Below are 21528 nucleotides of genomic sequence, written 5' to 3' on the forward strand. Positions count from 1 at the left end.
AGCTGTCTTATCAAAAACTGATGACACAATTTTTATTTACGCAACTTAACAATATCTGAATGCTCTGCAAAACAATTCTGTTTATGATCACATACATTGTAGTGTATTGACACGTAGCTGACTTTGAACATAGCTTCTGCAGTAATATCCACAACTTGAATTCGGTACCATTGGAAGTTTGAACCCCGTGTCGAGACGAAAAGTGCCCGAACTTCTTCTGTCCCCGCAAATATCTAGATTGCAATAACTTTACAACAACTACAATTCCTCAAGAATCATGTCTCAAGCTCCAGTATCGACTGCCAATGGTGGTAGCACACCTCAGTTCGCGTCAAACGGTGAACGAGTAGATTCGGGAGGCTTCAAACTCAAATTCTGCACTGTTTGTGCCAGCAACAATAATAGGTACACTGAACACATCTCATATTTCTTCTAGTTTGTATCTAACATGGTCCTCTCACAGATCCATGGAATCACACCTACGTCTCGCTGCTGCTCACTACCCTGTAATATCATTTGGAACAGGTTCTTTAGTTAGATTACCAGGACCTTCCATAACACAACCTAATGTCTACCAATTCAACAAGACGTCGTATGATAGCATGTATAAAGAACTCGAATCTAAAGATCCGCGTCTCTATCGCGCGAATGGTATTTTGAATATGCTTGGGCGGAATAGATCAGTAAAATGGGGGCCAGAGAGATGGCAAGATTGGCAAGTCGGTGTTCCAAGACTACAACACAATACAGATCAAGGTGCCGAAGGAGTAGAAGGAGGTGTCGTTGACGTTGTTATTACCTGTGAAGAAAGATGCTGGGATGCTGTCGTGGATGACCTCCTCAATCGTGGCTCCCCATTAAATCGTCCAGTGCATGTCATCAATGTTGATATCAAAGATAATCATGAAGAGGCTCTAGTCGGCGGCAGGGGAATTCTTGACCTTGCCGATTCCCTCAACAAAGCTGCTGCCGAGGAAAGGGAACTTAATCCTACCGGATTCGACAGTGGTAGTGCTCATAGCAGGGCCGGTTTTGATGAAAGAGTGCCGGAAATAATCGGAGAGTGGCAGGAAAGATGGCCAAATCTACCAGCAGTATGGACATTAGCATGGTTTTGAACAGTTGCATTACGATTTTCTTATAGTGGCGTTGAGATTACGAGGGTATACCCATTTCTTGTGGCGTTCAGGGCGGGGATCTGATATGAATGAGCGTCTTCTTAGAAAGAAAGATAGAGGAATGAAACACTTGATATCACTCGCAATCGCATAATGCATTGTTCAGATTCGTACCTAGCATGACACCTACTCACATACTAATGACCGGTGACCCAGAACCCGTTGAAATTAATAAGTAGAACATGGCTGTGCTTGAACAGTTCTTAAAGGGAAATAAAGAGACGGGCCAAGGAAATTGATATGCTGGGATTAGATTGATGAGTATGGGGGCCAATGACTGAAAAGGTCAAAAGGGCTAACGAAGTTCACAAAGTTCTACTCCATAGTCTAGAACTTATGGAAGAAGGGACAAATCTAGAAGCAGAAAAGGACTCTATTCTATAAGATTGGAACTCGGATTAATCGAAGTCGAATCACCGGAGGGAACACTGGGATGAATGTGTGATATTGTATATACGTAGGTCTGTACTATGTATACGGAATACAAAGTAATGTAAACGAATGCTTGAATTCATTATTGTTCCAATTATCGAGAATACCTAGCAACCTAGGTACCAAAAGCAAAAGCTGTACATGCACACGTGCACAAATGAAGTAAATCCGAACCACAAGGTGCGGTACTGCGTGGATTGACCAAGGAGAAGCCGCGTATGGCGGGTTCCCCTTGCTCGTGATCGCTCGAGCTGGCGAAGGAAATGAGGAATGATGAAAGTGGAAGGACGGATTCCTAGGTCCTCTTACAATAGAATCTCAAGGCGAGGTTGATGATTTATGATGATTTTGAGGTGATGAAGACTTATCTATCTCGTATGCTCGTATAATCGTACAATCGTACAATCGGACACTCGAGTATATCTACTAGGTAGCTACTCAGTACTCTGAGTCAACATGGTCTGAACCATCGAGGGGAGACGAGCTGAAGTGCAGAGCGGGAAGTTGGGGATATTCCTTTTGCCCAGAATTTCTGTTTCGCCTTGAATTGTCTTGTATCACCGTTTCCATGACATAATTCGTACATTTACGCCCTGGGAGAAGATGGGAAATGTTGTTTTTAGCATAATGGAATATGGAAATTTTACCTACACATTACCTACACATGTAATCTGTACATCCGAGTTACAAATCATTCTCCTATACCACTTCAAGCTTTCCACATATTGAACAAACTCGAACAAACTCGAACAAACTTGATCAATATCCAAAAACTCAATTTCCCCTAATTTCAAGCCATTTCCTTATCGATCGACCACACAGGTATGGAATCTTTGTCGGCCTTCTTTTCCACATCAATACCCGCCCACGACCCAATCTAATAAATCCCCTGGAAGCTGGGCGACGGGCGTTCCTGGGAAACAAACCAACCACATTCAATTCCGTAAAAGGCAGCTACCACTAGCCTAAACGCGAAAGTGAACCTGGTGAACCTGGTGAACCCAAGATTCAGGAGAGAAAAGTATCTTTTGAGACTTTGGACCTATTTTGATTGACTGGCGGGACAACTGGAGAAAAATAATAATCCCCAGGATATATTCGAAATTACTTGGAATTGAGCTATCACCTGCATCAAGACAAACAGCCATCCATCCATCCATCCATCCAGCCTACCTGCCAGCCAGCTATCCATCCATCCATCCATCCATCCATCCATCCATCCACCACTTTACTTTCTGCATTGGAATTGGAACGGTACTGACTTTCTTACGCACAAACAAAATTCTCTGTTCTCCTCTCAAAAATTAAACTATGAATTACGATTTCTAGAATAAATTGTAGAAACGTCATATTACAGTTTATTTGTTCTCCTCATCTACCTACCTACCTACCTACCTACCTACCTGCTCAAGGTAAATTCATTGTCGCTGTACAACAATTCAGTTACACAGTCCTTACCACTCCAAGACGAATTCATTCCTCAAAATACCACCATTCTAATTGCCCCGATTTTCCAATCCTTCAGCTTCGCTATCTCGCTTTGACCGAACGACCTTGTCAATTCACTTCGTTTCAAGGAGACTATTGAGTTGTTCCAGCCTGAAATTATCCGCATCGCATGTGTTGATCACATAACACGATATATCATTCTCTCGCACCTTAACCGTCAGCTATTAAGCTTTCGAAGTGTCTCGCTCTTGTTTTTCAATAATCGAAGGGTTGCGCTGATCTATTCTCCGAGTCCAAAGGGTTGCTCATTCCATTCATAACCGCGACTTTACGATGAACAATCGCAATGGACCTTTGTCACCAGTTTCAATAGGAAGCAACAACGAATGGTCAGGAATTGAAAAATATCAAGACGATAACGATTCGCCCTACCCGATGAATCGCGGACAACTTGCTTCACCGCCGATATCGAGCGGATCAAACGGTACAATGAATGGGGGAGATTTCCCACCTAGAGGTCCTTCTGGTGGCAGCCCTGGCAATCCATCTCCTCCAAGCTCCATCGGCCGTTCAAGCATTGGCACAGGTTTATACGCAGGAAGCGAAAGTGGGCAGGACAAGAAAGATGAACAATTCGAGGCCTTACTATCAGAGCACTACGTCTCATTGAAACGATACCTGGCAGCGTCATTGAGAGATGAGAAGGGGAATCCTAGACCCAACAGAGCGCGAGACAAGTTGCTACGATTGTCTCCTGTTCAATTCCAGGAACTTAGTACCGATGTCTTTGATGAACTTTTACGAAGGCAGCAGGCAGGGAGAAGGACTCCCAATGGACAGAGAAATGATCAAGGACCTCCGCCGTACTTGTTGCCGAAAAACACGTTCCACCCGAAACGAAATCAGGCCCGCCAGAAGTTATCTACGCTGCCACCGCCCAGGTTTAGAGATTTAGCTACAGATGTATTCTATGAATTGGAGCGAAGGTTTCCGCAATTCACTGCTAGTGATAGAAGTCGCATGGGTAGTCCCGTATCTACAAGAGGACCTCCAAGCAGGAGTGGGAATGGCACACCTGTGGATATGCCACCGAGAGGCCCAAGCCGTATGCGCCGACCTTCAGACGCTAGCTCTATAGGTCCCTATTCAATAAGAAGCGAAAGGAGAAGTGAGAGAAGCGAATCACGCAATGGGTCAAGGATGGCGCCGCCAAATGGTCCAAATGGTAGTTTGGGTATCCCACCTTCGCCTGGTATACCACCTAATGATTACGGCCGACCGACACCCAAAACCTTTCAAAGTAACACGATTGTACCGAACAAAAGTACCATGGTTGAAGATGATGAGAGCGGGCCTGAAGATAATGATGATGATGATGGGGATGCTTTCGGATTGGAGGGAGCTGCAAGAGATCGAGAGAGTAAGAAAAGCATGGGGGGTTCAGAGGTAAGATCAGTGCCTACTTATCTTTCTAACTCTATTCTAACTTCGCAGATCGATAAGAAACTTATCGATGATTACCAATCCCAAATTGCAGAGCTTCAAGAACGACTTGATTCTATGGAAGATGACTTGAAACGAAAGGACGATGAACTTAATATTGTTATGGACCAGCAAAGGGGAAGGGATGCATCGGCAGATGCGGATAGAAAGGAGTGGGAAGACCTTAGAATAGATCTTGAAAACAAGCTTGCAGATGCGCAAAATCTTAACGACACTCTACAATCAGAGATTGACCGAGCACGGGACTCACAAGCAAATTCGGATAGAGAGCTAAAGTCTCAGATTGAAGAGCTTCAAATTGCTCTTGTAGACGCTGGTAAAGGTATAGGATCCGGAGATGCAGATCTGGAACGGGAAAACGAAGAGCTCAGAGCTGAGCTGAGAGAGCAACAAGAAATCACCGAGGACGTTCGAAGTGAAGCTCAGGAGTTCCTTCGCGAAATGAGGATGTTGTCCGAACGAAGCACTGCATCTTATGAACGCGAGGAGCAACTTGAGACCATGGTAAACAAATTAGAGGATGAAGTTAAAGAATGGAGAAATCGATATGCGAAAACAAAGACGCAGCTGCGCACCCTAAGAGCATCTTCAATTGGCCTCTCGATACAAGATGCAGCCAAGTATGCAAAAGACACTGGATTTACAGCAGAGAACGGTCTTATCAAGGATGTTCACATTACTAAGTTTCAACTTTCGATTGATGAGCTTTTACAGACTGCACGCTCCAGCGACCCTGAAAAGGTCATTGAATACATGAAGAATGTAGTTATCAATGTGCGACAAATCTCTCAAGATATCGATCAAGCACCACAAAGTAGTGCAGAATTAGCCCAGAAGCAGGTCAAGCTTAAGTCTAGACTCTCGGCGACAGCGAATAATCTGATCACCGCATCCAAGAATTTTGCTGGGGCCAAGGGACTCTCGCCTGTTTCATTACTGGATGCAGCCGCTTCCCACCTTACCACGGCGGTAGTCGAGCTTGTCCGGACGGTAAAGATCAGACCTACTCCCGCAGGAGAGCTAGAAGACAATGGTGATGGTACTTTACTCTCAAACGACGTAGTAGCACCTGCGCCTGTATCAATTCAACCCTCTACCATTGGAGGACTTTTCTCATCTAAGTCTGCAACAACAACTGAACCCAAGCCTGCAACAACTAAACCTGCTACTGGAGGCATCTTTGGATTCTTTGCATCGCGTGAAGTCAAGCAAGAGAATGTTCCACCACAGCAAGAAGCCCCTCAACCACCAATAGAGAATGTTCAACCTCTAAAGAATAATAGCAAGCAAAGCATAGATTCGCCACGTCAAAGTTTAGACAATTTCGACAGGCAAAGCGAGGACTTACCGAGGGAAAGCTTCGATGACTACGTCCCTGGCCCATTCCTTGGTCTCGGAAATAATCGTGCTAGCACCAATTCGTCTATGTACAGTCCTATCAATTCTCCTCGCGAGTCAATCGTCATTCCCACAAGTTCTGTAAAAGACATATTAAATGCACCTGAACCTAGTCCTAGAGAAAATTCTTTGAGTCCAATGACTAATGGCGCCGAGCCTCTTAATGGGAGCGCGAAGCCACTTCCATTGGCGCTACAAGCGCCCCGAGGCCCCCCAAGTGGTCCTCCAAGTCCCCTGCCAGCTTCAATGGGGGCAGGATTTGGCCTCAGATCGCAAGATAGTGATATTGAAGATCTCAAGGTATGGAACTAAATTATCCCCCAGGGAATTGCTTATGCTAATAATATTCTTCGCAGATATATCTAGAAGATCAAACGGCGCTCTTAGTCCAGAACATTCAGTCACTAGTCTCTTCCATTCGTTCAGAAGGCGGCATAAATGCTATTTCAACCCAGATTGATGCAATTGCCAGTGTCGTTGGTGAAGTTGTTGCTTCTACTGAGGAAGCCATGGTTAACAATCCAGCACTCCGCTCACAATGTCAACCAGTCTTGACAAAACTTTCTGGGTGCAGAGAGAAAATCATGGCTGCAGGCGAAGAGGGCAGAGAAATTGCAATTGAGGGAAGAGAAGATGACGAAGGTGATGCAGAATGGCGAGCTTGGAACCAAAGCCTACCACCTATCGCGTTCGAAATTGCCCGAGAAACCAAAGAATTGGTCTTAAGAGTTGATGTCCTTGATGGGGAAGGTGGTGGAGATGACGACTTTTCATAATGATTCGTCCAGTTATTAATGGGTTCCCGGGCACCTCTTCATGCAAGGACCACCCACATATCGTCGTTTGTTCAGTCTTTTTGCTGTCTGCTTCATTTTTGCATAGCTATGGATGGTCTATTTCGTTTGACGCTCTGTTCCCAATTTCTGTTGTTTTGCATTGGAATTTTACCCCTTTTGCGTTCAACATTTTTGTGTTTTTCTACTTTTTTCTTGTTATACGACAGAGCACCATCAGACGAGCGCACCAATTGACGATTTGAATTGATTGAATGGGCACATATTTTTGGAGGTAGTGGCACACCTCACACACGCATGCATTATTGATGGATACCTTTTTATGTTATTTTGGGGGAGGGGTTTCTTTATTTTGCCTGCCTAAATGCTAGCTGGCATTTCTGCTTCTGACTCAGGGTTTGAATCGCATACAGCATAATACGTATCTACCGAGTCATTAATGAGAAGATAATTGCTAGTTTTATTTTGGGGATGGAATGAGAATGAGTTGGGATGGACATTTTATCAGTTCAGTCTTAGGGGTCACCGGATTAAGGAGAGGAGGCCATTCAGACTTGTGTATATATTTGTGGGATATGAAATGGGGAGATGGGATGGGAGATACAAAGTTCTCATAAACTAGGTACTTGCTCATTTTCGAGAAGTGCCAGTTGGCAAAATGGAATGGAACATTGGGAAGGCATGAGATTAGGGTGGTGATAAAGGAAAGGGGGCGGCAATGATAATAAGATTCAAAATGAATGTTGATACCTGCATGTTTGTAATGTGTTAGGAGTGTGTTTAATGTTTCTGGAGAAACAGTGATAAAAGTATATTCTAAAAAAGATCTGAATTCTGGGTGTCAAACATTTGAGGATTCTAAGTTAAAGTTCCAAACTCTGGTCAAGAAAGACAGACAGAAGTCTATGTATGATTGATTTGCATCCATCTAATTTAACCTTGCATCAGATACCACGCTTGAATTCTGAGTTAGGCTAGGGGTCTGGAGATTGCAATAGTCCCTGTTTTATAGATGTAAAGTGGAAAAGTAGACTTTGAAGTGAAAAGTTAACTTTGCATAGTTGATAAAAACAGTCAAATAGGCTCAGACAGATCATTTAGACATTAGACATCTAGACCCCTAGGAGTAGTCAAAGATGTTGGATAGCCTTGCTCGAGCCTTGTTTCCCCCACCATCCCAAAATAATTACTCATGTGATTTGAACAAGAAGCTCGGACCATTCGAGGCGGGCATCGAAAGCTCTGGAAACAAGTGGAGGGAAAATAAAGAGATGCTTGTCCAACCTCCGACTCAACTTTATAATTTGAGCATTCGAGTTTTAGTATTACTTTTCGACCTTTAATTATCATATTTTCTGATTTTCTACTTTCATAACTCTCTCACACATCATGGCGGACGCATTAAAAGCTGCTGGCAATAAAGCCATTGCAGAGAAGAATTTCGACGAGGCTGTGTAAGTTTTCCTTTTCTTCGTCTTTCTAAGGCTGTATAACTCTGAAGAGCTATCTATGGTATTGTTGCACTGAGTTCTTGTTGAGGAGGAATATACGTGAAGAGAAGTTACTAATGACTTCATAGCGAAAAATTCACCGAAGCTATTGCTATCGAACCAGAAAACCACATCCTATACTCCAATAGATCGGCTGCATATGCTTCAAAACGAGACTTTGAAAACTCCTTGAAGGATGCTGAAAAGTGTACGAGTATTAAGCCTGACTGGGCCAAGGGATGGGGCAGAGTTGGTACTGCTAAGCAAAGTTTGGGAGATCTTTTGGGAGCGCATGATGCTTACGAAGAGGCTTTGAAGCTTGATGCAAATTATGCGGTTGCTACCAAGGGTTTGGCACAAGTCAAGAAATCCATCGATGCAGAGGCTAAAGCAGGTGAGTTTTGGAAAGTCTAGAGTTACATAGACGATTGGCTAACAAAGCATTTCTAGATGGTGTAAAGGGTGATCCAACAGAAGGACTAGGAAATATGTTCAGTGATCCTCAACTCATCAATAAATTAGCAGCGAACTCAAAGACCGCCCAATTCCTTTCAGACCCAACCTTCATGTCAAAACTTCAACAAATCAAGTCCAACCCAGGCAATACTCAAGAACTTTTCTCAGATCCACGTATGATTCAAGTCTTGGGTGTCCTGATGGGTGTCGACATGTCTTTCGCCGATTCGGGTGCTTTTGGTGGCGCTCCAGGTGCTGAGGGTGCTTCCGCGCCTAAGGAGGCTGAGGAAGATATCGCAATGCCAGATGTACGTCCAAGCTCGCAAGAACCACAAGCCAAGAAAGCCAAGACCGAGCCAGAACCGGAGCCAGAGGATGAGGAGGCTGCCGAAAAGAAGAAGGCAAAGGCCGAGGCCGACGAGGAAAAGAGACTTGGTACCGAACAGTACAAGAAGAAAAACTTTGATGAGGCGATTGCACATTACAGCAAGGCTTGGGAAATCTACAAGGATATCACATATCTTAACAACCTTGGTGCTGCATATTTCGAAAAGGGAGAGTATGAAGAGGCCATTAAAGCATGTGAGAAGGCTGTTGAAGAGGGACGAGAAATTTACGCCGATTTCAAGATGATCGCTAAATCATACGCCCGTATCGGAACTTCTTATGAGAAGATTGGAGATCTGTCAAAAGCCATTGAGAACTACAACAAGTCGCTCACCGAACATCGTACCCCTGACGTCGTCAACAAGCTCCGTGCCGCAGAGAAGAACAAGATTGATAGTGCCAGAAAGGCTTACATCGATCCAGCAAAGGCTGAAGAGGCTCGTGAACTCGGAAACCAAAAGTTCAAGGAGTCAGATTGGCCTGGAGCAGTCGAGGCTTATAGTGAGATGATTAAGCGTGCTCCCGAGGATCCAAGAGGTTACAGTAACCGTGCAGCTTCTTTCATCAAGCTTCTTGAATTCCCTTCTGCTTTGGAAGATTGCGACAAGGCAATCTCCAAGGATTCTAAGTTTGTCAGAGCATACATCCGAAAAGCACAAGCATACTTTGGCATGAGAGATTACTCCAAATCTCTTGATGCTTGTAACGAAGCTAGCGAGGCTGATGTTTCAAAGGCCAATGCTAGAGAAATTGAGCAGCAACAGCAGAAGGCTGTTACTGCCATGTACAGTGCCAGAGAGAATGAGACTGAGGAACAGACTAAGGAGAGACTTTCAAGAGACCCTGAGGTAGGTTTAAAAGTAGATTTTTCCGAGATTGTGTCGCTAACAACCATTACAGATCCAAAGAATCATGGGTGATCCAGTCATGCAAAGCATTCTCCAACAAGCTCAAAACGACCCCGCCGCTCTTCAAGAACACATGAAGAATCCACAAATCAGATCCAAGATCCAACAACTCATCGCTGCCGGTGTCATTCGTGTAGGAAGATGATCGGATTGAAGATCTGATTTGATGGAATGGAAGGTAACTTGAAGAAGATGAGTTATAGGTTTAATAATTAATCGTTCCCGAGGCTCGTCTCTGGAAATGATGATTTGATATGATATGATATGATATAACACGATCCATGAGATGAAAATGAACTACGGGGGAGGAGGAAAATACCATGAGAATGCATGCAAAGGGGGATGTATGTTAAAAGATATCGGGCGTGCGTGTCAGTTTCATTTTTATGGAATGCACAGCAGGGTACTTAGGTAGTCAAGCACTTAACTTAATATTCACAATTTACTCAATTCGGAATTCTCTTTTCTTTTCCTCTCTATTTGGGAGCACCTCTGTCTCCTTGTTTGACTTCGCAGTTAAATTCAACCTGAACCACGCTTCGTTTTCTACAGTTCAAAGCGACATTCAATCTAGATATGTTCGAGAACAACGATGTATAAGTGTGAATATTTCTCTCTTTGACATCAGCTATTGTATGTAATGGATCAACTGCACTACTATGTCCGCCAGCCCTGTATTTTCAACCGTCGACTCCGATCCCAACATGCCCCCAAGTCCCGCCTCCCTCCCACCCATCCATCCATATACATCCCATGCGATCGGATAAAAGTGAAATTATATCGATCTATGTGTCCCGCCTGCCCCCTCATTCATTCGTTTATTCATCAGTCACCTCCCTGAACACCCCGGAATCGACCTCTTCAAATTTCCTTTGAAACCCTTCCCCGCCGATCATGTCCTTCCCATCCATCCCACCATCCCACCATCCCATTCATATGGACCCGAACCATGTATACCAGCCAGAACCCGGAATCAAAAGCCGAGGCCCATCGAAAATATGTCGATAAAGAAAAATAAAAGTAAAATAAGATAAACATTCGCTAAAGGAGCACAGAATCATAAGAGACTTGTGACGGACTAGAAAATTCTGAAGACTAGCTCAAATACTGAGATGTATCGAGTGTCTTGGTATCTGAGTGTATGTACAATGCCTGGGATATGACGGATCGAAATTAGGTATTGAGACGACTGAAAAGGGGGTGGGTTGAGATCGTTTGCTGGATTGGGACATGGGCACTTTCGGATTGGTGGGTTGATGGGAAAGGTCAGCGAATTGGAAGCGACTTGGAAATGTTTGTTGAGAAATGGTTGCAAAGGATCAGGTACAGCTTGGTAGGTATGTACTCGTGATTACACGGTCACAGGTAATTCTCACTGTGGTGATGCCAATGATATCACTGAATTGTTCTCGAAAATTCCCCACGCACTCAATAGACGACTCAACTTGCCCAGTTGAAGCTCAGTTATCCTCAAGCAAAACGATGACCTGCTTCTAGCTGAGAAGGCGTTGGCTCGGCATTGGCTGATTGTGCCGAAGCATTTCCTGTGGCTCTATTACTACCAGGCATGCGGATTCCGGTGAAAGCCGCCGGTATTCTTGGCCTCCATCTGCTTGCTGCTGGAGCAGTGGTGACTTCGGGTGCTCCTCCATCGGCTGCTACACTCGTCGGTCCAGCTTGAGCTTGGCGTGCGCGCCTAGTTTGTCGTTCATCACGATTTCGGGTATCCACATTTGATCTAGCGGATGCTCCGAATATTCCTGGCATACCTCGAATTCCAGTCCAAGCTGATTGTGGCTGTTGGGGCATATTTGCCCTCGAGGCGTGCGCTCTACGTGAATGTCGCTCAGGCTCAGGCTCACCTTCAGGTCGGGGTTTTGGTGTAAAATAGTCCGCCTTGCAAAGTGGGCAGCAAGCACGACGACTAGTCAACCATGGATCTAAGCACGAGGCATGGAAAGCATGACCACAAGTCAAACCACGAACGTCATCATCCTCTTCTAGGGAGTCGATGCAGATAGCACATGAATCTCCTGGGTTGTTGAGGAGCTCGAGAGGTACGGCGGTATGAATATGGTCATCCTCGTCATCATCCTCAACGTCTTCGACTGTTGCGATATTCTTATTATCGATTGTGCTGGCTCTCGTTGGAACTTCTTCCAAATGATGTAGTTCTTCCTTACGCTCCTCGGTCGTTGCAGGTGTCTTCTCCGCAATTACCGCATCCATACTCTTTCTGTCGCCATACCCACCTCTAATAGTATGTGCTGGCGATGATGGTGTTGCTTCATCTCTGTTCGAAGTGGCTGTGGCTGGCCTGGTGTTGATAGAATGCTTTGTGCCAACAGGCGAAGATGGTTCTACACCCTCCACTTCTGCCACGCTTGCAGCTCGGCTTGGCGGCGCTGTAACACCCCCACTAGTTGGTAGTCCTTCGCTAGCTCGATTTGCTACCCAGGTTTTGTATTTCGTCAGAGGAAATCGTTCGTTCACTTCGTCCATGGTCATAAGCTTCTTTTCCCGGCGCCTTCGGTGTGGTCGGGGTGGCATATTATCGAGATTAATTGGGTTCTCACCCATCTCTCGCGCTGCCCGATTCCTAGCATTGTATCGAAAGCAGTATTTGACACCAACAATAATCCTTCGCAAAGGTTAGTGATAAGCAGTCATTCGAACCCTTTGAGATACTTACCATAAATTTGTAAATACGACACCGAATCCCAGCGCAACAAAGAACAACAGTGGTGAACTAGTCGGGCTACTGTTGTTGGATGATGTTGGTGTAGATGGAGTAGCAGATGCTGAGGTTGATGAGATCGGGGACGAAGCTGCTGCTGTTGACGAAGGTGCGATTGTAGTCTGCCTCCCGACGATCTTGATGACCTCTAGCATTCCATTAACTAGCGCCATCTTTTAGTTGAGCGATGTGTTGTTGTAATTGTGCAGCGCCGTTCAACCCTCTAACTTTCCCAGAGTTAGGTCGTATGGGTGGGTCAATGCAATACAGGATGGGATTATTGATTGCCACAGTGGTCGTGAATGAATCAAAGAAATCCTTTTACCGAGATCATTTGAAACTATTGATTGATGTTCAATTCATTTGAAGCAATCTTTTCCGGTTTCCAATGATTAATACTATTGGCGAGAGTGAAAATTCAAGGTTGAAGTGAGAGGTGAAAGAAGGTAAAGTAAAGTGAAGCGATTCACACGAGTCCTTTCCTTGGTGCGACAATGTGCATTAATGGGGGATGGGGGAGATGGGGAGGGGGTGGATGGATAGATGTATGGGTGGATGAAATTGAGAGGCTGTCTTTGTGGATAAAGTACCCAAAACTGGGCGTAGAGGGCGAAGGCTGGAGAAAAAAAGATGGGGTCAGCAAGTTTAATGGATGATGAATGGGATCTTGCAACAAGACGCACGAAACAAGTAAAAATTTATCCTTATCAATTGAAAAGGGTCATTTTTGAATGTGACTTGCAAACATACCTTTTTAATTATTTGATCTTGAGTTGGGGGTAGATTGAGGGTTGAAAGTTGGAGTTGAGTTGAATGAAGTTGGAGTTGGAGTTGGAGTTAGAGTTGGAGTTGGAGTTGGCTTAATAATAAGAGATCAAAGTCTTTTTGATTTTGATTAAATAGATGGCTAAAGAGGAAGTCAAAGCAACCGACAATTATTGGCCAATCGAGCTGAAAGTTGATCAAATCGAGTCAGGGTGGAATGGTAATGATAATGTGGTAAATCAACAACAACAATAATCAAAGAGGACTCGGGTTAGATATTTTGACTGGATTTGACTGGATTTGACTGGATTTGTCTTGATGTTGATATTGATATTGATACCGTTCCCGTTCCCATTCCCGTTCCCAATATCAATCTCAATCTCAAATCAGTTGAAGTGATATGTGAGATTGATAGGTAGATGAGTGAATTAAATTATATAGTCAGGTACTTCCCGAATGCGTACAGACAGGTTTTGGAATTCCTTTTGGCGGAGTCCTTGAGTCGGTAGATGGTGGATCTAAAGAACTGGGTACAAAGTATATGTAAGTGCTCAAATATCGTACATCGTACATCGTATATACCAGTAACAGTATTTGATAATGAAAGAGAACAATGAGAAAAGACAGGAATAAGGAATAAAGGAGCTTGAACTCTTTCATTTCTTACCCTGACAACTCTCTGCGAAGCTCAATGCGGTAATGTAGCAATATGTAACAAGTAATATATTCTTCACTTCCATTCTACGCCTCCCTTTTCGCCTCCCTTTTCGCCTCTCCCATACCACCCAAAGTATTTGAAATACATCTCATCATCTCACTTCCATACACAAATAAAAGAACAGTCGGGTCCTACCTACACCTTACAAGTTTGGTAACGGTTTACGGCAAACGGCCATCCGTAAGAAATGATTGGACTTCATGAAAAGCATCGACTGTGTTGCGACACTTGCAATGGAATGGGCAAGACAAATCCCGAATGGTAAGCCACATGAAATCTAGATATTGATCGGATACACAATCCGGAATTCTCCTCGTTACTCTAGACGCATCCATCCACATCCACATTAATGGGTTTTGGAATTTTGATTCTGGTGTGTGCATGTAAGATTACTATCTACCTGCCTACCTACTACATCGTGGATATCTAGCCATGTTCTCACTTCCAAAAGATGTTCATGAAATATGGATAGGCCGGAAGCGATCATGAATTTTCCAAAAACGTTTAAATCTGAGACAATTGTGTCTCCTTCTTTGAAACTCAAAATGAATGCTAAGAGATGGGATTACAGTACATTCAGCATATGCATATGCACACAACGTCCGTCTCAATACAATCTGAACTGATATCATTGGATAATATCAACCCGGGGATTTCGGAGCGTGTTGAGTTAGTTTGATACTAAACCATCCCTCCTTGATTCATCATGCAAGAACACCTATCGAAAGTTCGAAACCTGGAAGATCGCAGAGTGAGGTGACATCTCATGATACCTACCAGTACATCACCGGTTTGAAGATATGCATGCACTCACTCGTATTGATCTTTCCGATGCCAAATCTCTTTTTGTTGTGAAGTGCACTGTTTTCCAGATTATCAATGAATCTCTGCCCCATCCCAAGCTCAAAGAAATTGAGATTGAACGCCGTTCTCCTCTCGCTTCCATGTATCTGGCTGGTGTATCGTATGGCCACTTTCATACATGCAGCCAACGATTGATCTATTGGCATATGCACATGTCAGAAATCCTACCTCATGAAAGTTAGCGGCCAAGCAATGTCACATAGATATAGGAACACTACACTTTTGGCCGAGAGCCTTGAGTATTCGATCATGGGTAGGTAATGATTCTTGACGATTCGTGACAGTGATAAGATACCTACTAGTATCCTCCCCCTTACCTCCCCTCCCCTCCTCTCCTCTCCTCTCTCTCCAGTCAAAAGACTCAAATCTGTGCCGCATTTTCCAGCAGTGGATTGATTCATCCATTCATCAAGATCTATGATGAAAAATCAAGCTTTTCTGATTTTCCCCTCGCAAAACCCTTGTAACTTTTCCAATTAGTTCTGCACGTATATGACGCTAAACTTTACAAAGCGACGATCAATCTTGTCTGCCGAGAGACCTTTTTTCTAAGGAATGACCCGTGTTTTTCCAAATACCACACAAAGATCAACACCTGACAACGAAAGACCTAACACCTAGGTGACCATCTAATTGGCCTTACATCATCCAAATCATTCTCGAGATTTTTGATTCGATAAGGAATTCTTTGTCTCCTCATTAATCATACGGCTTCTATTTGCCCACAACACTTCTAGATCTATTGTTAAACCCTGTCAAAGATTACAATTCCCGATTCCCCTCCAATACACCGTATTGAATACGCTTTGGACCTCTTGATACAATTCGGGAACGATACCTACGCTTGCAGGAGGACAATCGGAGTTAATCAGAAAGATTTCCTCTTTCTGACATATCTCAACACTCCAAACACCACACCCTCAACACCCACCCTTGAAAATATGCCACCAACTCAGTTACCCGCGTCGGGGAACCCTCTGTTCGTATACCTAGCTGATGCAACCTTCAACGTGTGGAGAAGATCACGATGTACTGACAAATATGTGAATAGAGTCTTCTTTGATATCACAATTGGAGGTTAGTCATTTTCACGGCATGATCCATCCATCCATCCATCCAGCCAGCCAGCCAGAAACTATACTATTTTTCATGCATATCTTTAAACACGGAAATGGCGGAGTCTAAATGTTAGCATTCCGAAGTACCAGGTCGTTCCACATCAAATCGTGTGATCGCTGATCTCTTTGTCTTTTGCTTCTTTTGTCCACGTGCTTCACTCCCCTTAATTTTTTGAAGGAGTGTTCCGGTATTTCCAGCTAGTAGCTTGAGGAACCAGTTTTTTTTGTTGGTTCATTGAAATTCATCACGTGTTATCTTCGAACATCTCCCATTCTGAAGATGGTACATGATTCTCTAACATCAACCAGGTGAGCCACTCGGTCGTATCCAATTTGAGCTCTTCGCCGATGTAGTTCCCAAGACGGCCGAAAATTTCCGCCAATTCTGTACCGGGGAAACCAAAAACCATCATGGTAGACCGCAAGGATACAAAGGCAGTAGATTTCATCGAATCGTATGACCCCTTCCCTCTTCCGCTAATTCAGTTCTAATATGTTATGTAGATCAAGGATTTCATGTGTCAGGGTGGTGATTTCTTGAATAGTGATGGTACGGGCTCTACTTGTATCTATGGATTGAGTAAATTCGATGATGAGAATTTTACCCATAAGCATACGGAACCGGGACTTTTGTCGATGGCGGTATGTTTTGAGTCCAATTCTCCTGGTATTCTTGAAGCTGGATATGAAGCTAATATGGATATAGAATGCTGGTCCAAATACCAATGGTTCTCAGTGTAAGTCATCTCAACTTCTTACATCTCATTTACATATCCCTCCCCTTTACTTCATCCATCATATCCAAATCAAACCATTAATATCCCTCCAGTCTTCATAACCACAGTCCCCACTCCCTTTCTCGACAATAAACATGTCGTCTTTGGCAAAGTAGTCGATGGAATGGACGTCGTTCGTAAAATGGAAAATACTCGCACGAATCCAAAGGATGCTCCGCAATTACCTGTTGTCATTTCTTTATGCGGGGAAATGTAAATACGGAAATGGAAAAAAGGGGTTTGGATCAGTTGTGAACGCGATGAGAAAATGAGAGCGTGAAAAAAGAGGTAGGGTTCCTCTATGATAAGGCGAGCTAAGAAAGTTCTTCCAAGAAGGACGAGAGATGTCAAATCTGAACGTATTACATCATACCGAAATCGAAGTACCACATTGAGATATTGAAGGATAAGATAGAAAATCTCATCTTATTCATTCGTCTATCCACATTTTCTCATCTATCATACATAACGAATGGTCCGTTCTGGTATCACATTTTCCCTCGAAACTCACAAGTATCGAAATACATGCCATACATACATATATCCTTCCAATCTCCCTCTCTCCCTTTGCCTTTAAAACTTGAATCCATCATACCGCTCAACTTATCCATCATTCATTCATGGCTCCTTCATTTATTCATAACTCTTTACACATAAATCCTTGATCACTCTCCCTCCCCATTTCTCTCCCTCTCTTCTAATATAATATCTATCTCATCAACACATATAAATCATACCCAAAACACCACACCACACCACGAAACACAATACAATACATCTCAACCCAATCATACTTCCATCCTCCCACTCGTACTCATCACTATTATCATTTGATCCTCACTATGCTCATTACCTCGCATCTAGAACTCTGGATTCGATCGTGTTTCAATCTGTCTATGCAAGGAGACGGGGAGATGGGGAAGTAAGCAAACAAAACAAGAACACCAAGGAACAAAATCAAGTACCGAGAAACAATTACTATGGAGTTTGAAATTCGAAATTGAGGATTGGTCGGAACTGGGGTGTTTGGAGCAGAGCAGGTGTGTATATCTAGGTGACTAATTCTACGATAGAGTATCCATCTATCTACTCTTTCTTTTGATTTCATTCCCCCTTATTGCCTAGATTAATCACTACGCACCTCATCGCACACATCATATATATGAATGACACACATCTAAATACCATTATTCAAATTTCAAATTTCACAAGAGTTTTTCCATTCATTCATTCATTCATTCATAACCAGCTACGAACGATTTGACATCTAACCTCCTAAACACCTAAACACCCAAACACCTAAACATCTAAACATCTGAAAACCCTTCCTCCCTTCTCCATATGTAAGAAAAAAGAAACAAAAAACGAGTGTAGTAAAAAGCCATGCAAGTCCAATGGGGTATCATCCATATCCATATACTTTTCATATCCGTTCCATGCACCAAACTAATCCAAATGCCTGATATGTATTCATCCATATGCACCAAATCCAAATCCATCACCGCAAGCAAAAAGTCGTCATCATCATCATCATCGTCATAAAAAAGCAAAGAGTAAAAGTAACGTAAAGTAAAACGTAAAGTTAACAAAAGAAAAAACAATCTGTGTTGTGCTGTATAAACCAGCCAGCCAGCCATCTCGAAGAACCATAAAGAATTCTAAAAGAAAAGAAGGAGAAGAGAAGAGAAGAGAATGAAAGAGGAAAACCGCCTGCAAACTCCGTAGTAATGTAAAAAAACAAAAACAAACTGAACTCCGAGGGTATCCTATCTATCTATCTATCAATTTTGGCTGTGCTATGCTGTGAAAGTAATTGAGTTGCCTCAAAGGAAAAAGGGGGTATCTATCTAATCTATCTATGTATTTATCCGCTCATCTATTCCTCCAATCCGTCCGTTGACTCTATCCATCCCTGTTGAACTCAGTTCACGTTGCGACCTCGGATCTGGAGGGAGCGCTTCATGAAAGGTTGGATGGCAGGGTAAGGAGCGTAGGAGCCGCTTGCGGAAGCAACACCTGAAGGTGCTGAGGCACTTGCTGATGCAAATACAGAAGGAGAAGCAGAAGCTACACTTGAAGGGATTGAGGTGCTTCCTGATGCGAATCCAGAAGGAGAAACGGAGGGAGCTCCAACGCCTGCTTGCGCACCGGTGGCGACACCTGTTGGATTGGATACGCCGGAGGTCTGGGTAACGTAGACGGTAACGGTGGTGAAGCCTTGATGTGTAGAGACTGAGGTAGCGGTTGCTACTTGTTGGGTGGTGGATGATTGTTGCTGAGAGATGGAGGCTGCAGTGGTTGGTTGAACGTGAGCTGTTGTTCCAGCTGCAGCGACGACGGTTGGCTTAGCAAAGAGATCGGTAGTTGCGCGCATAGACCATGGTTTTTGAGCGGCGGTGGGATCGACGACAAAGGGATTGACCATCTGACTCCATTGCGCAGCGCTGTTGAGATCTTGAGGTGCAACATAAGAGACTTCTTCCTTGTTGGCAGTACCAGTGATAGCGATGTCGGCACATGAAGTGTAGATTTCGCTGACCGTTGTCTTGCCAGTCTTCTTATCCATGGTAGGCCAATCCCAAACCCAGTAAATGCTGTAGTCCTTGTTTGCTTGTGCTTCTTCTGGAATCTGGAAATCAGTCTGGCACCAGAGATTTGCGCCCATCTGAGTTGTCGGTGCGAATTTATAAGCTTCTGCTCTTGCCATAGCAATAGTAACTTTGTTGGTCGGTGCGTCGACGAATAGGTTGCCATTAGTATTGCCTGCAAGGAAGCATGCCATGTCATCAAAGTACTGAGTGGCAAGGAGCTTTCCTCGCTTGTCTCCGCCAGTTCCATCTTTGTTCCATACTTTGTGAATGGAGTTGAATTTGTCAGTTGCTTTGCTGTCAGCGGTACCGTAAACGTAAACAATACCGCTGCCAAAGCCCTTGCCTTGTTCTGGAGTGTCTGCTTGTGTAGGCTCAGTAACGTGTCCATTCTCTTGATATCTGACGGCAACGAAGTCTCCTGGGGCAGCGCTCAAAACTTGTTGAGATGAGTCTAGAGGTTTTGCTCCTGGCACTTGTTTTGGGTTACAGATCGTGGTAGAATCGGGAACAGTGTCCAAGAGTTTCCAGAGGTTGTCATCGGGGTTGTATGCTCCAGTCCGGGGAGTGTAAGCACGGGGGTAGCCTTTCGGAGTTGTAAAGGTTCCATTTCGTGCAATGACTCTCAGTTCATCTGCCCACGTATGGGCTACGGTTATTTGGAAAAACAGTGCGAGAGCCGCAATGCTGATTGAAATTGTAGACTTCATGTTGAAGTTTTTTGAGTTTCGAGCTGTATGTTTGAATATTTGAATCGGAGGATTTTTTCTTGCCTGCAAGGAAGTGTATTTGATTTAAACTTAGAGGTTCGAGTTTTGATTCTTCTGATCGAGTTCTATGTAAATATTTATTCGATTCGGAGAGTTGTGAGATTGAAAGAAGTAATGGTTCGATTTATGAAGAAGACATTGAAAGGTTATTGTGTAGAACTTTATAGATGATTCCCGGCCAGCGTGAACATTGTTTAGTATGACTGAACAATAGATATACTCGAGTAACAACAATGATTGTAAACCAAATAAAGACTATTGTATGAATCGAAGGTTCTTTATTGTGACAGAGAACAATGGGGTGACTCCTCAAGCGAACTCGAGTGAATGCACTCGAGGAAAAGAAACAAACAATAGAACAATGCAAAAGCGAGATAGACGTCAAGAAGGAAAGTTGAAAAGTGAAGGTCCTTGGCATATGCTTTCTCTTTGTACTTCCAGAGACAAAGAAAACTTCAAGGGAATGTATCACAACAGACCGGCTGGTATAATGGAAAGGAATGAGCAATAACTGGGGAACATTGTATTAAAACTGTTTCTTGTAAACAGAGAAACGAGTAATGGAAGAAAGAAAGAGGAAGACCCAAAGCAAACAATTGGTTGGCAAGAAAGCTTAACAATTTTGACAGTACCTAACTAGCAGCAGATACCCATCCAAGTCCTTTCAAGTGTCTCCCAAGTGTCTCCCAAGTGGAGTATTCAGGTAAACTTTGTAAGAAGAGAACGGCTAAGGTCCTATCGTCGGTCCCAAGTATGAATATTCTGATATTGGAAACATTTTCTGATCATTAGTTTGAATGACTGAAGAGCCAGGACGTGTTTTTGCGGGGTTGTGCAAGGGGTAACTCGGGAGAGAGCATTGCAAGAAACGAAATGTCGCGAAAATGCTTGGTCGATGGTCAAAGTGTTTTTTTGGACCTTGTCATAAATTAACCATATCCAATTAAAATAGTCCCGTCAGGTCGAGATGGGAATCTTAACGTTGGCTTCAATTACCAATCAACTGATATCTCTTAATTCATCTGTGGCACATTTTCGGTCTGGATGTCGGAGGTTGAGCCATTTAAGTCGATTCAAGTGGCTTGAAAAGAGACACAATCAGGAATGCCTAGCCAGGAAGTGTAGAGAGAATTCATCGATTCATCGTTCGAATGGTGTGTGTTGTTTTCGTTTTTCATCATCATATGAGATAAACGC

The 21528-nt window shown here is 43.6% G+C and overlaps 6 protein-coding genes across 6 annotated transcripts; 4 read left to right on the top strand and 2 right to left on the bottom strand.

Annotated features, from left to right (window-relative positions):
- Window positions 1–277: 277 nt before the first annotated feature.
- On the top strand, window positions 278–1118 carry Bfra_012178 (putative protein ssu72 protein; the record flags this gene model as incomplete). The annotated part of the gene is made up of 2 exons (XM_037342497.1): window positions 278–405; window positions 464–1118. The coding sequence occupies 2 exons, from the start codon at window positions 278–280 to the stop codon at window positions 1116–1118; spliced, it is 783 nt and encodes a 260-aa protein (XP_037187481.1).
- Window positions 1119–3392: 2274 nt separating this feature from the next.
- On the top strand, window positions 3393–6736 carry Bfra_012179 (putative cell polarity protein; the record flags this gene model as incomplete). The annotated part of the gene is made up of 3 exons (XM_037342498.1): window positions 3393–4505; window positions 4554–6260; window positions 6317–6736. 3 exons carry the CDS (start codon window positions 3393–3395, stop codon window positions 6734–6736), a joined length of 3240 nt encoding a protein of 1079 aa, XP_037187482.1.
- Window positions 6737–8143: 1407 nt separating this feature from the next.
- On the top strand, window positions 8144–10140 carry Bfra_012180 (putative heat shock protein sti1 protein; the record flags this gene model as incomplete). Its single annotated transcript, XM_037342499.1, has 4 exons — window positions 8144–8208; window positions 8334–8638; window positions 8695–9935; window positions 9988–10140. 4 exons carry the CDS (start codon window positions 8144–8146, stop codon window positions 10138–10140), a joined length of 1764 nt encoding a protein of 587 aa, XP_037187483.1.
- Window positions 10141–11465: 1325 nt separating this feature from the next.
- Window positions 11466–12905, bottom strand: Bfra_012181 (putative ring-8 protein; the record flags this gene model as incomplete). The annotated part of the gene is made up of 2 exons (XM_037342500.1): window positions 11466–12636; window positions 12688–12905. 2 exons carry the CDS (start codon window positions 12903–12905, stop codon window positions 11466–11468), a joined length of 1389 nt encoding a protein of 462 aa, XP_037187484.1.
- Window positions 12906–16020: 3115 nt separating this feature from the next.
- Window positions 16021–17190, top strand: Bfra_012182 (putative peptidyl-prolyl cis-trans isomerase protein; the record flags this gene model as incomplete). The annotated part of the gene is made up of 5 exons (XM_037342501.1): window positions 16021–16156; window positions 16507–16652; window positions 16702–16839; window positions 16904–16934; window positions 17027–17190. The coding sequence occupies 5 exons, from the start codon at window positions 16021–16023 to the stop codon at window positions 17188–17190; spliced, it is 615 nt and encodes a 204-aa protein (XP_037187485.1).
- A 1704-nt stretch (window positions 17191–18894) lies between these two features.
- Bfra_012183 (uncharacterized protein) lies at window positions 18895–20271 on the bottom strand (the record flags this gene model as incomplete). The annotated part of the gene is made up of 1 exon (XM_037342502.1): window positions 18895–20271. The coding sequence occupies one exon, from the start codon at window positions 20269–20271 to the stop codon at window positions 18895–18897; it is 1377 nt and encodes a 458-aa protein (XP_037187486.1).
- Between the last annotated feature and the right edge of the window lie 1257 nt (window positions 20272–21528).

The sequence above is a fragment of the Botrytis fragariae genome (assembly GCF_013461495.1).
Source record: "Botrytis fragariae strain BVB16 chromosome Unknown tig00000270, whole genome shotgun sequence".
Taxonomy (NCBI): Eukaryota; Fungi; Ascomycota; class Leotiomycetes; order Helotiales; family Sclerotiniaceae; genus Botrytis; species Botrytis fragariae.